The 14,859-nt window shown below is 45.0% G+C and overlaps 1 protein-coding gene across 1 annotated transcript in view; it reads left to right on the top strand.

The window, feature by feature from the left end:
* The window catches only part of LOC137070535 (rab effector Noc2-like), a 133,584-nt gene that overhangs the window by 69,997 nt on the left and 48,728 nt on the right, over positions 1-14,859 (top strand). Inside the window, exon 6 of the mRNA XM_067437771.1 lies at positions 10,379-10,541. Coding sequence (XP_067293872.1) covers positions 10,379-10,541 — 163 coding nt within the window. The remainder of the gene's footprint in view (positions 1-10,378; positions 10,542-14,859) is intronic.

Below are 14,859 nucleotides of genomic sequence, written 5' to 3'. Positions count from 1 at the left end.
TAATGCATAATGTACATTATAATGTCTTTCATTTCACTGTCAGTGATTATTTTGTCGTTATTTTCATGTTATGTTATTTGCCACTGTTGGATGTAATGCATTACTAAGTACGTAATTACTGTAATTGAATGACCTTTTCCTTGAAAAAGTAAAGTATGGGATTACTCTTAATTTTTCTGTAAATTAAATGGTTTCTGCTAGTGTAAATACTGTATAGACTATTGGATAATTCTATATAGAACAATAGTGGATTTAACATCTAATGTAAAATGAATGTTTTTAATTTCACATTTTCCCTTTAAATACTTTGTCAGTTTAACAATAATTTATGGAATTTTATATTATTTATTTGAAATAATTAAGAGCGGTTTAATTTCAATCCTTTTGTTCCACTGGTCAAGATTGATATGGGATTTAGAAAGTAATAAGTAGTGCAATACTTTTAGAGAGAGTGATTGGTACCGTAATCTAGTTACACTGTTGAAGATGTAATTAGTAGCTAGTAATTAATTGCTTATTTAAAGTAATTTACCCAACACTGGTTATTGCCAAGTATAAAATGTCAATGCATTTTGTTTCACTTAGAAAACCAGACTGATAGCATAGCAACCTGATTCTACTCACGTAGGCTACTATAAAAAGGGAGCTTTACACTGAGTAGAAAATGGGGCAAAAACTGACTTGTTGTGAATCAAAGTGGATCGTTTTTCTAAATTACACGTTATCTCCCACTGATAAAACTCAGTTCTGGGAAAACTACTGTTCACACACTATATTTGTGATTTGTGTAAGTCTTTTTTTCCACTGTGAATGAACTGATTGCACTTGTAGTTTAAAATGTACTTTTTCTTCTTGCTGGGGAGCAGAAATTGGAACCCTGGGGAATACAAAATGGTTGCTTCCTCTATACTTTTGGCTTCTGCACTAAACACAAAACCTTCATCATCTATGCTCAAAGAATATTTAACATTTATTTCCTTTGCATGTTTGTTGCACACATCAAAACTGTCAGAGGTTAAGACCAATGAAAAACGTGCAAAACAAGGAAGGCTATGTATTATTGACTCTGCAAGCAGCTAGTTTTGCATTATTTTGTCTGGCCAGTGTTTGTGCAAATGGAGTTGTAGCTGAGCAGGTACAGCTGGGAGATGCTGTTTGCCAAGACTCCGGCAGCTTCTGTCAATCGTGACGTTTGAGAGCCTGCTGTCCATCACTTCTTAATGGTCTTCCTGGCTACAGCGGGGCCTGGCCTGCCACGCGTCAGTCTCTCCTTATAACGCTGTGAGAGTGACTGGCACTAGACTCTAGTGTTCTCAGAACATCTCTAGAGCATTGCAGTTTCAGAGGGATCATGTGTTTTGAAAGGACTGTTTGAATTTTTGGTGTGTGTCAACTGATTAAGTGCCATTTTCTTGAAAATGATGGCCTTGCAGTTGCTTGTCTGCTGGGTTCTGTGGTATGACATGAACTTGAATAAGCATAACCACTTTTCATCCATATTAAGTAGACCTTCCTTTTTAAGCACAAAATGGAAATGCCAAGATAATAAAGATTCCAAACATGCTCCACTTACTCGACTCGGCTGGTCTGCAAGTGATCTGATTGGTGATGTGACGGTCAAAATTCCAGCAGTTGTTAACAGTACCTGTATTCAATACCACATCAATTATTAACAATTTACATTTACGTTTTTCAAAGAAGTGGCTTTAACTCTTTCCCCGCCAAACACAGAATTATCTGGTATTTGTTATTTGATCTCCTGATCAAAACGCACACAATGAAGATGGAGTAAAACAAGTGATCATATGTAAGCAAATTCATATGTAATATAATGTAACATTAAACAGCATATGAAATATCTGAATGAAATGTGGACCCAGCAAGAGCTACAGGACTGTGTAACCATTAGGGGTGTTGATGAACTCGATCTACTCCATCTGTGTTTGATCATTGCTCTAAATCCGTTCTGGATGCAGTCTTTCACAAAAACATGATTTTCTCAGCTTTTTGTTTCTTTATGTTGATTTTTTTATATGAAACTTACCCATATTTAAGTGTTGATAAAAATTGAATACATGAAGTATTCAGAAGTGAATGAAGTGAATACATGTGTTTTTTGTTTGTTTTTTGTTTTTTTTTGTAGTTCTTTCTTTTGATATATTGAATGGTCAGATATTCATAAAACAAAATATTCTATGGGCTATTACATTTTTGTGAAAATGGTCAAAAACCCTGGCAGTGGCTAGCACCATGTAGCCTTCACATATTTCTGATATTTCTGCATTTTTACTTTTGACTGAACTGTTTGCTTGTGCATATTTACTATTGTGCAAACTACTTATACTTTTATAATGGCAAATATTGTTTATTTGTTAATTTTTTAATAATGTAACTTTCACTGAAGTTGAAATTACAATTACTAACAAACCTTTTCTCAATACCAAATACAGCATGTTATTTATATAAAATATTGTTTATTGAAAAATAATATTTTATATAAATAACATGCTGTATTTTGTATCGAGAAAGCATTTTTTTTAGTGATTGTGACTTTGGCTTCATTGAAAGTTACATTATTGCGCCATTAGATGGTCTTTATGAGTGAGGCAGTAGCAAAGACTTATATTGGAAGGGACTGAAACAAGTTTGCAAACAAGGATGTTGCTTTTAATTTTAAAATGAAAACAACATTCATGGGAAATCCTCTAATAATACAATAAGCTTCAATAAAGCAACTTTGCATTCCTTTGTTGCTACTGTAGTTTTAAAGTGACATTTTAGGAAGAAGTTCCACACAAAGGAGGGTTCCCTTTCAGTCGGTCACGTTCGACGTACGTCAGAACTGACCCGACGAATTGGGATCTGCCCTCAGAGACCTATCCACTTCGAGTGTAAAAAACGAGCCAATCAGAGATTGGCATGTGATCCACACATTCCACGCTCCGCCCCGCAGCGCGGGTATAAATAGGAAGTGGAATGGTAGATCAAATGCTTTCAACTTCGGAGCCGAACAGTTCATTGCTGTTTCCACAAAGAGTGTTAAAAGACTGAGTCTTGGAGAGAAGGAAGGAACTGCCAGTGCGGGTGTTACAGCGCTTCTCAGCGAGAGACCGACCAAGTTGCAATTGTTTGCATTCAACAAAAGAGCTTCCATTGTTGGTTCGCTGGGCGTTTTCCCCCTTTTGAGTGTCACACGCAGGCTTGCACTGTGGACTGCGTGCTGACCGTGGTCATCTCTGAGTGCTTCAGCACAACTAAAAAAGCAGTTTTCCATCCTAAAAGAGCAACACGGTTTGACCCTGCGTCTTTTTCAAGATGTCATTCAAACCGTGTGTTTCTGGGTGCGGTCGCTTTCTGTCCCCGCTTGACGGTCACGTTCGTTGTCTCTCGTGTCTGGGCATTCAGCACGCGGAGGCTGCGTTCGTGAATGACTCATGTTCCCACTGCGGGAACATGACCATCGCAGTGTTACGGTCCAGACTCCAATACCTCAAGGCAGGTGGAGCACCCTCGCGCATCCCCCGGTCTAGCGGTCCTTCTGCGCCTAAGCAGAGGGCTGCTACTCTGGCTGATGACTTGGGTGGGGACCTGAGGGTGACGGTCAGGGCAAACCCGCCGGGTCATATGGCTCCTCGGGCCCCTCCCCCCTCTGCTGTGCCGGTGGAGTTTCCGGAGGAGCGTGCTGACCTCTCATGTGGAGTGCCAGCCGTTTCCTTCGGGGCTCCGGCGGAAGACAGGATGTCGGTCACAGCATCGGGGGATGAGCTAATGGGCTCTGAGGATGAGGATTCGGCTGCGCTGGCCCCTTCGGGTGTGACAGCGTTGCCCGAGTCTGACCCAGAGCTTACGGCTATGCTTTCCCGGGCCGCCGCAAGCGTAGGGCTCGAGTGGAACCCTCCACCGTGTCCCGAACCTTCGCGGCTGGACGATTGGTTTCTCGGGACGGCCCGTGCTGGTTCTCAGCGCCCCGCCCCGCCCCGGTGCCTTTCTTCCCGGAAGTGCATCAGGAGATCTCGAAGTCGTGGGCAGCGCCGTATAGCGCTCGCTCGCGATCGACGGACTCCTCCGTCCTCACCTCCCTCGATGGCGGTGCGGTGAAGGGTTACGTGGGAATCCCTCCAGTCGAGCGGTCAGTGGCGATGCATCTGTGTCCCAAGACCGCTGCGGACTGGCGTGGTGCCCCGCGCCTCCCCTCCCAGGCGTGTAAGTTCTCGTCCGGGCTAACCGGCAAGGCTTACACAGCCTGTGGAGAAGCCGCATCGGCATTGCATGCCATGGCGCTCCTGCAGGTCTACCAGGCCAAAGCGCTCATGGAACTGCACAAGGGAAGTTCCGACCAGGGCGTTATGCAGGAACTGCGTGCGGCGACGGACCTCGCTCTCCGAGCGACGAAAGTCACTGCACGCTCCCTGGGTCGGGCGATGTCCACTCTGGTGGTCCAGGAACGCCACCTGTGGCTGAACCTGGCAGATATGCGTGAAGCGGACAAGGTGCGATTCCTGAACGCCCCTATCTGCCAGGCCGGCCTCTTCAGCGACGCCATCGAGGACTTCGCCCAGCAGTTCTCGGTGGCCCAGAAGCAGACGGAGGCTATCAGGAACATCCTGCCCCGGCGACCTGCTGCTGCCTCCACCCAGTCGCCGGCCGCAGCTCCCCCGCCTGCTCATCGCCGAGGGCGTCCCCCGGCGTCCGCCTCCGCCCCTGCCAAGCAAAAGCAGCAGCCTCCACAGGCCGAGCAGGGTGCCGGGCGCAAGGGTGGCGCCCAACCTGTCCAGACCGCTAAGCCTGCCGGCAAGCGCAAGGGGAAGCGGCCCTGAGACAGGCAGCCCAGGGAGGACAAGAGCTGCTCTTCGGGAGATGATGTCCGCAGCCCTCCCACAGCCCCCGGAGGAGGACCGGGGGACCCGACTGGTACATTTCATCTGCCGCCAGCTCTCCGGAGCTCGGTAGTACCCACATACTCACAGAAAGAGCAGTTTCCTATCCCCCTGGGCCCCAAGAGGGTCAGGGTGGCAGTTCACGACGCCTCCGGGCTTTGTCTCTCCCTCCCTCCCCTCCCCTCGCCAGGGGGCAGCAGAGTGGGCTCTGAGGACGCCTCCGGGCCTTCTCACCCACTCTCTGCCTCTTCCGGGAAAGCTCAGACAACACTCCGGGCCGCCCACGGGCCTCCCGAGTCGGGTCTGAGCATCCCACCTGTCTGCCTCCGGGCAGCGAGCAGTCAAGCGGGCTCCGAGGACGCCTCCGGGCCTTCTCACCCGCTCCCTGCCCGCACCAGGAGAGCTTGCGCGACACTCCGGGCCGCCTCCGGGCCTCCCGAGTCGAGCCAGAGCTCTCCGTTGCGCTGCCCCACCCCGGGCATGTCTGTGGTGCCGTTGGTCCCGCTGGTACGGTCCCTGGGAGCGTGGCTACAGCTCCCTCGACCGTCCCGTTGGCTCATCCGTACCATCAGACTCGGCTACGCGATTCAGTTCGCGCGCCGGCCACCCAAGTACAAGGGCATCCTCTTCACCTCAGTGCGAAGCAGCGATGCTCAAGTCTTGCGGTCAGAGATCGAGGTCCTACTGGCGAAGGACGCGATCGAGCCGGTTCCTCCAGCCGAGATGAAGACAGGGTTCTACAGTCCCTACTTCATCGTGCCCAAGAAAGGGGGTGGGCTCCGGCCAATCCTGGACCTGCGCGTCCTGAATCGGGCCCTGCACAAGCTCCCGTTCCGGATGTTAACGCAGTAACGCATTTTTCAATGCATCCGTCCCCAGGATTGGTTTGCAGCGATCGACCTGAAGGACGCGTACTTCCATGTCTCTATACTCCCCCGACACAGACCGTTCCTACGCTTTGCGTTCGAGGGGAAGGCATACCAGTACAAAGTCCTGCCCTTCGGGCTGTCCCTGTCGCCTCGCGTCTTTACGAAGGTCGCGGAGGCAGTCATTGTTCCACTCCGAGAACGCGGCGTTCGCATCCTCAACTATCTCGACGACTGGCTCATCCTCGCCCAGTCTCGGGAGCAGTTGTGCGAACACAGGGACATGGTGCTCAGTCACCTCAGCCTGTTGGGCCTTCGGGTCAACCGAGAGAAGAGCAAGCTCTGCCCTACGCAGAGAATCTCTTACCTCGGTATGGAGCTGGATTCGGTCAACCAGACTGCGCGCCTCACTGAGGAGCGAGTCAGGTCGGTGTTGAACTGCTTGAATATGTTCAAAGGCAGAACAGCGGTCCCACTGAAACTTTTTCAGAGGCTCCTGGGGCATATGGCATCCGTAGCCACGGTCACGCCGCTCGGATTGCTTCATATGAGACCGTTCCAACACTGGCTTCATGGCCAACTCGCCCGCCACCTGCTCCTGTGGAGTCAGAAGCATCTGAGGTCGCTTCGGGCCATGCATGTCCCTGGTGCGCTGAACCAGACAGCCGACGAGCTCTCTCGGCAGCCAGCACCTCCGGGAGAATGGCGACTCCACCCCCAGGCGGTCCAGCTGATATGGGACCAGTTCGGAGCCGCACAGGTAGACCTGTTTGCCTCTCCGGACTCGACCCATTGCCAGTGGTACTATTCCCTGACCGGGGGTACCCTCGGCACAGATGCACTGGCGCACAGCTGGCCCCGGGACCTACGCAAGTATGCGTTTCCCCCAGTGAGCCTTCTTGCACACACTCTGTGCAAAGTCAGGGAGGACGAGGAGCAGGTCTTGCTAGTTGCGCCGTACTGGCCCAACCGGACCTGGTTCCCAGAACTTACTCTCCTCGCGACAGCCCCTCCTTGGCCCATTCCCCTGAGGAAGGACCTTCTTTTTCAGGGACGGGGCACTCTATGGCACCCGCGTCCAGACCTCTGGAATCTTCATGTCTGGTCCCTGGACGGGATGCAGAGGTTCTAGATGGACTACCACAAGCAGTCGTAGATACCATCTCTTCAGCTAGAGCCCCCTCTACGAGGCGCCTCTATGTACTGAAGTGGAACCTGTTCGTTGAGTGGTGCTCTTCCCGCCGGGAAGACCCCCGAAGGTGTTCGATTGGTGTTGTGCTTTCCTTCCTGCAAGACGGGTTGGAGCGAAGGCTGTCTCCCTCCACCCTCAAAGTGTACGTAGCCGCAATAGCGGCGTATCACGACGCAGTCGAAGGTAAGTCCGTGGGAAAGCACGACCTAATGGTCAGGTTCCTCAGAGGTGCGAGGAGACTAAATCCTCCTCGTCCATCCTCGATACCCTCTTGGGACTTGGCTCTAGTGCTCAGAGCACTTCAGAGCCCTCCCTTCGAGCCTTTGGAGTCCATTGAGATTAAAATCCTGTCAATGAAGACAGTGCTCTTGACTGCTTTGGCTTCGATCAAGAGGGTAGGGGACCTGCACGCACTTTCGGTCAGCGAATCGTGCCTAGGGTTCGGGCCTGGTAACTCTCACGTTGTCCTGAGACCCAGGCCCGGATACGTGCCCAAGGTTCCTACCACTCCCTTCCGGGACCAGGTGGTGAACCTGCAAGCACTGCCTTCGGAGGAGGCAGACCCAGCCCTGGCTTTGTTGTGTCCGGTCCGCGCTCTTCGCGCTTACATTGACCGGACCCAAAGCTTTCGGACCTCAGAGCAACTCTTCGTCTGTTACGGAGGCCAGCAGAAGGGAAAGGCTGTCTCCAAGCAGAGGTTAGCCCACTGGATAGTGGATGCTATAGTCTTGGCTTACCAGTCCCAAGACGTGCCTTGCCCGTTCGGTGTAAGAGCACACTCCACTAGGAGTGTTGCTTCTTCCTGGGCGCTGGCTCAAGGCGCCTCGCTGACAGACATTTGTAGAGCTGCGGGCTGGGCGACACCTAACACGTTTGCTAGGTTTTATAGCTTACGTGTAGAGCCGGTATCTTCCCGCATCCTCTCCCCGGGTGGCCAGGAGCGCTAAGTGCCCGTTCTAAGTGTCGACTTGCAACGCCACTCCCGCCCTCTGGGCCGGATACGTGCGTTTATTGTCTCCAGTTGTGTTCCCCGGGAAACCGGCTAACCCTGTCGAGCTCCTACGTCACCCCATGCGGTGTCAGACGTTGCGGACCGTCTGACGCTAGGCCTGCACCCGTATGCTTGTGGAACGTGGTTGTAGGCTGGGTTCCATATGTAGTGGTTCCCTCACGGCAACCCCATATGTGTATTCGTCCACGGTATCAGCTACCCTTCGGGCTAGCCCTGTGTCTTTCCCTCAACAGAGCCCGCTCTGTCGTCTCTGGGCGTGTTCTTTCCCCCCTACTATTAGGTTGGAACCACCCCAGAGACTGCCATATGTTGCACTACCCTGCCAGGTTAGTCCTTATGTGTATTCCGCCACCACTCCTTCCCTGAAGGACGTGGCCCCGCAGCGTACCTCTTCCGAGAGGGCACGCTTCCCAGCGGTCTATGGTCACTCTAAGTGGGTCTTGCAGAAACAGCAGTGACTGACCTCCCTGCTTGGAGCCCTGACTTCCGTACCATACTAGACGGTCCAGTGCGCTCAAGCAGGACGCTGGAAGGGCCAGCACCCTGGCGTTTTCCAAAGGGATCCCAATTCGTCGGTTCAGTTCTGACGTACGTCGAACGTGACCGACTGAAAGGGAACGTCTCGGTTACGTATGTAACCCTCGTTCCCTGAAGGAGGGAACGGAGATGTACGTCCCGTCGCCAGGAGCTGTGCTTCAGCTAGGAGCCCAGTCACGGATTCGGCTCCTCAGTTGAAAAAAGCATTTGATCTACCATTCCACTTCCTATTTATACCCGCGCTGCGGGGCGGAGCGTGGAATGTGTGGATCACATGCCAATCTCCGATTGGCTCGTTTTTTACACTCGAAGTGGATAGGTCTCTGAGGGCAGATCCCAGTTCGTCGGTTCAGTTCTGACGTACGTCTCCGTTCCCTCCTTCAGGGAACGAGGATTACATACGTAACCGAGACGTTTTCAAACACACCCCGGTGTTGTTTCTTATTGTGCGAGCGAACTGTTGCATAAACGCAATATCTCTGCTCTATATTATTTGGATAATTAGTCGGGAAAAAATCTGTTAAATCTGATTCTGTACTGAATAAATAATAATATATTGATTTAATATTAATATATTTTCTGTCCAAGTTAATTTCATTAAAAGTGTGGTTATTTTATTTTGTTGGCTTGTAATTTTAAATCCAGTATTTTCAAAATTATTCAATTTAATTTGAAACGTCTACTATTAATACAAAAAATAATAAATAAATGCATTTTTAAACGGTTTTGGCTTTTAGTTTTGGCCTTGAATTTGAGATATGTGAGCTGTGAATGTGACTTTTGCACATAGACTTTTTTTGCACAAAGGTTGGTTTTACACGGTCAATCTCTTTTGCAGTTCCTGGCTCAGTTGTTTTTGCTTTCAAATCGATGCTCATAGGCCTGCAATGATTGTGTCTGTAAATTGGCAAAAGAAATGTGTCAAAAGTCAGAAGAATACAGATCATATTTATTTTGCGTTAACATGAAGATGCAGTTTTACAATACACAAATTACACTTATGAATAACAGTAAATTGCTACACTTGAAAGGCTATTTACACGTTTACAAAACTTCTTTTTTGCATGCAAATTTAATTTACTCTTGCAATCTTCTGGCATCATTTTATCTTCATATGTTTCCTCATAATGAGGATAAAACTTTCCCTTTAGAATTGGGGGCCCAATTGTCTTTATTATACAATTTAAGCAATTTATAATGGCAAAACCAGCAGTAATGTAAAAATAATTACTAGTTTATTGTCCATTCACCTTTACAGAATGGCACAGAAATATAATTATATCTCTAAAAATAATATTGGTCTTAAGTTGTATATAATGACTAATACACCCTTAATATAATGTTAAGTTAATCATTAATTACTACTGTGTCCATGCTTAACTAATGCATAATTGTGAACAAATAAATCATTAATTACTAGTTTAAATAATGCATAATTCCAGACCTTTAATGCAAAGTTAATTATTAATTACCAGTATGTGCATGCTTAACAAATGCTTAATTGTAAAAAAAAAAAAAAAAAATTAATTAATACTTAACTAATGCATTATTCTGGAACCTTAAAACAAAGTGTTACCAATATGATATATGAGATATGATATGATATATGAGATATGATATGATGCAGAAATAGGAGATTTTTAACAGTATTTTAACATTAAAAACATTACACAGGTTTAGAGAGACTGCTGGCTAACTGGACATGCAGTTGTAATGTTTTGGGTTAAATGTAAGTTAAAGTTTAAAAGCAATGCTTGATTCTCTCCAGATGAGCTTTCTGTCATAACTCCATGTCTTTGGCCACTTGAAGTTACTTTGTTTCTTTGGGTACTTACCTTAAATCAGTCTATACTGACCTGTGCTTCATTTGTTTTCCTTACCATGCTCTTCAAAGGTGTGGAAACGTTCTGGAGCCTGGTTCTACAAAGCCCTGCCGAAGCATATTCGTCCCATTAAGGATTCAATTCTAGATAACAGGAAGTTCGTAATAGAAAGAGGAGAGCAGCTGCCAGTGGCCAGGAGTGCACCAATCAGCTACACATGGGCTCAAAGCAAAGGTTAGATGCTAATGTTTCTATTCTATTCTATTCTATTCTATTCTATTCTATTCTATTCTATTCTATTCTATTCTATTCTATTCTATTCTTACTTTAAAACCTAAAAATCTTATTATAAACTCATCGCGTTGTCATGTAAGGGACCTGTTCATGTTGGACATTCATTTTAATTGCATTTTGTGTCTTTTAAGAGGCACAAAGACACCCTTTACTTGTATGCCCCCATAGCTGCTGTTTTAGCTGAGTGGGTGCTCTGGGCATTAACTGTAATAGCTCAGTGTTGCAAGCACCAATCCGGTTAGTTTTTTTTTTCTTCTATAGACTGTACTCATAAAGGTATAACAATCAAGATAAACTTAAAAATTCCCCGGAGTTGTCCTTTAAGGGCAAACATTGTCCAGATACAGTTTTACAGGTACATTTACAACCCTATAAATTGTCCCTAGGATGTAATGCTCTGTTTTGCCTTATTTGGAAGAGTCATGAATATTAAAGCTCTGCTCTGATTGGCTTATATCAGCAGCTAGCAGCACACAGTCCTGACCGTCCTCACAAAACACAGACTGACTGAATGACACTTTAAGCAGAACATCTCAAATGGAGACTGCTAAACTGCAGCTTACTTGTTTATTGGTGTTTATAGATCATCCGTGCGCGAGAGAGCTTGCATGCATATGGTTGCCAGATTGGACGTTTAGGTAAAACACTGGATAGTATACATGTTCTTTTCATAGAAAAGCTCTGATTGGGGGTTTTAAATGACTGAAATCTCAGTCATTTAAACTGACTGTTTAAATCAGTTCACTGAGTGATTCTTCATCTGTTTGGTGATCAGCCAGTGCTTCCATCCCTCGTAGAGGCTGTGGCTCCCTTTTGTTTGGACACACCATGGATCAGCAGCTGATCCATGTAAAATATTAAATATTTTAAACATGTCAATTACTTTTTTTGTTTTGTTATACCTGTTTCAGTGAAGACATAAAGCCAACAAATTCTACTCTAAACGTCTTAAAGATTGGGGATGAAGTTACATATGCTTGTACATGTATATAAAATCCTGCCCGCAGTACATAAAACACAATCAATGTAACAATGTAATGTTATGCTGCCGTCACGTGCTCTCGGAATTATCGTAAATATGAGTTTCCTAGGTAAAAATTGCACATGAACGCCCTCACATTTTGATATCTGAATGCAATGATCTCGTTATCACGACCTGATTACGGAATGAATCAAGGAATGATCAAAATTCCGATAGCACGTTAAGGCAGCATTAGTCTCCGTGACGCAGCTGGGCTGGTGTTAGAGACACGCTAAAGCGTTTCGATTCCTTTCTCCGTGATTATAAGGAGTAGAGACATGTTTAAAACGTCCCATGAATCCTAATTTTCTCAGCTTTAATTTCCCATTCATGACTTGATCCTTTAAATAGAGTAAGCTATATGAACTGTAGTAGACAACTCCCAGTAGCCTACACGCCCCTCTGACTGTAAATGCTAACTTTACGTAGATACTTTGTATACGGTTTTTCGCTCACCTCTTTTGGTGAATCTTTTCCACATTTTTCCTCTCCTCTCTGGTTCACATATGTTTTCCAGCATCCCTCAAAGACTTCCTTGCTCTGTCCTTCCATTAATTTATGTTCGCACTCCTTTTTTGCCGAGGTTTTGCCTAATGTCCGCAGCGGACATGAAAGCAACCGCCGTCTCCATTTTCCATTTGTGGACATAGGCGTTTTTTCCGCGTGGGACTATTTTAAAGTTTAAATACATAGTTTTGGTCACGCTAACACACCTCTGAAATGATTCTGAATACAAAGTGGCACTCATACATTCAAGTCGCATGGTTATCTCATTTTTTGTTTTTTTGGACTTGTACGGTTGTTCGTCGCATGAACTCAATTGGCACTAAGGAGCCTAAAGTGTGCCAAGAAAACATCCCCCACACCATTACACCACCACCAGAAGCCTGCACAGTGGTAACAAGGCATGATGGATCCATGTTCTCATTCTGTTTATACCAAATTCTGACTCTACCATCCAGTTTCAACTGTCCAATTTTGGCTTGGGCAAATTGTAGCTTCTTTTTCATATTTTTAGTGGAGATGAGTGGTACCCGGTGGGGTCTTCTGCTGTTGTAGCCCATATACTTTAAGGTCGTGCGTGTTGTGGCTTCACAACTGCTTTGCTGCATACCTCGGTTGTAACGAGTGGTTATTTCAGTCAAAGTTGCTCTTCTATCGGCTTGAATCAGTCGGCCCATTCTCCTCTGACCTCTAGGATCAACAAGACATTTTCGCCCACAGGACCAGTGTTGCCAACTATTTTCCAAGGAAAGTAGCTAAAGCCTGCCCAAAAAGTCGCTAAATGTCGCTAGATGACGTTGTGCGTCAATTAGCATACCCGTGACGTCATCACGCCGTCCTTACGTTCAGCCTGCCTAACTTGTTTTCTCTCCTAACCCATGCTCATTTACTGTATTTTAAAATAATATAATACAGCTGACTGTCCAATAAATGTTTTCATTTCCTATACCTTTTTTTTCATACAATAGAAGTATGATGATATAGTGAATTACAACATTTTTATATGTGTAAAATCTGAATTGAGAAACTGGATGAAATAAAGCTCTGTGATAGTGAATAATATAAGCAATACGCACAAGAGAAGAATGGAACTCATCATAACTAATTTCTTTAAATATAAATCAAAAGAAGCAGATATCTTTAAGTGAGAAATCTGTGGCAACCCTGTGTGCTATTGTATAGCTCACTCTTTTTAGTCTGTCAACTGCTGTCTGTGTATGTCCACCGGCATGCGTGCAGCTCCCCTCAGCCATTCATTGAACAGGGCAGACGCAGAGAGAGGTGTGTGTGACGGCAGAGGGGAAAAAAGACCTCGCGCTCGCAGGAAAGTACTTGCGACATTTGAAAACTAAAGTAACTGCCATGTGATTGGATAATTGCATTAATGAGAAATTGAACAGGTGTTCCTAATAATCCTTTTGTTGAGTGTGTATGTCTGTATGTATGCATATATATATATATATATATATATAGTCCACGGTTCAATACATACCTTGGTTTTTAACCAAAGTTTTCGGTTCGGTTTTTTCTATTCTATTCTTAGGTGACAGGAACAGAAAGAGGTTAAGGAGAAAATGTTTTTATTGCAATATTCTTTATTTATTTTACTTAAAATACTTTTAAAAACCTTACTAAAACTTAAAACTTTACTTAAAAAAAACCTTGTACACATTCCTAGTGTATTGTATAATATAAAATAAATATATATAAAGATTTACAGTGGCAGTTCAGAGATGTTATAGTAGCATTTGAGTATGACATTTAATTAATACATGTAGGCTAAAATTAAAACTACATAATCTTCAATATATAATATACATTGATTAAAAGCTAATGTATTTTAAATTCAAGATCAATGAGTAATTTTTTTCTTAGTCTTTTGTTGTTTTATTAACATAATTCTAGAGGTGAACTGACTCTTTAAGGACAAGTGTTCACTAGCTGTCAATTTAAAACCTGCTCGCATCTCATATACAAAAACGCAATTTTACTTTCACTTTAGACATAACCGACTGTGTTTACATATGTTAACCTTGTGTATATTTGACAATAGTAGCGCAGTAAGACTACTTAGTCCAGTAATCACGTGTGTTTGACAGACAGTGTGCGTTCAGCATGCATGTGAATGAAATGTTTAACCGGCAAGGCTTTAAAACACATGCAAATAATGAACTTTCATGGTTGTGAATAACTATAGTGTTCTGTGAGTATAACTCTGACACCAGCATTTCAAGCATGGCTAAACACCCCCTAACTTTAGTGCATATGGTTGGATATTTGCTCATATCAGCGTGTAGACTCAGCGTGTAGAGAAAAATAGAAATAATTAAGTAAATGCAAAACCGGAAAAAAAAACCCTATTCACACACACACACACACACACATGTAAGGCCGCCCAAATCGTCCCAATGGAGGCTAACGATCGGCGGGTGAAGTTCGCTGCGCGTTCGTCTTTTCAGCGGGGAAAAGGGGATTTTATTCCAATTCCTCGTTATCTGACTCCATTTAATTATAATTTAGAATTTAGGTTAGAATGCCAATTGGTTATTTGGTCATTTATATTTAATAGTTTAACTACACATTTAATTATTCCGTTTAACCCTTTGTTGTAATTATGTCCGTTCATAACCTGAATAATTCCAGAGCAAGTCAGAATCAATCAAAGTATAACAATTTATTAACAATCAGGTAAATGTATAACGCCAATTACATAATCAATTCAAAGGTATACTT

The sequence above is a fragment of the Pseudorasbora parva genome, chromosome 3 (genome assembly GCF_024679245.1).
Source record: "Pseudorasbora parva isolate DD20220531a chromosome 3, ASM2467924v1, whole genome shotgun sequence".
In the NCBI taxonomy this organism is placed as follows: domain Eukaryota; kingdom Metazoa; phylum Chordata; class Actinopteri; order Cypriniformes; family Gobionidae; genus Pseudorasbora; species Pseudorasbora parva.
Note: the sequence above shows the minus strand (reverse complement) of the source record. Positions and strands in the feature narration are given on the sequence as shown.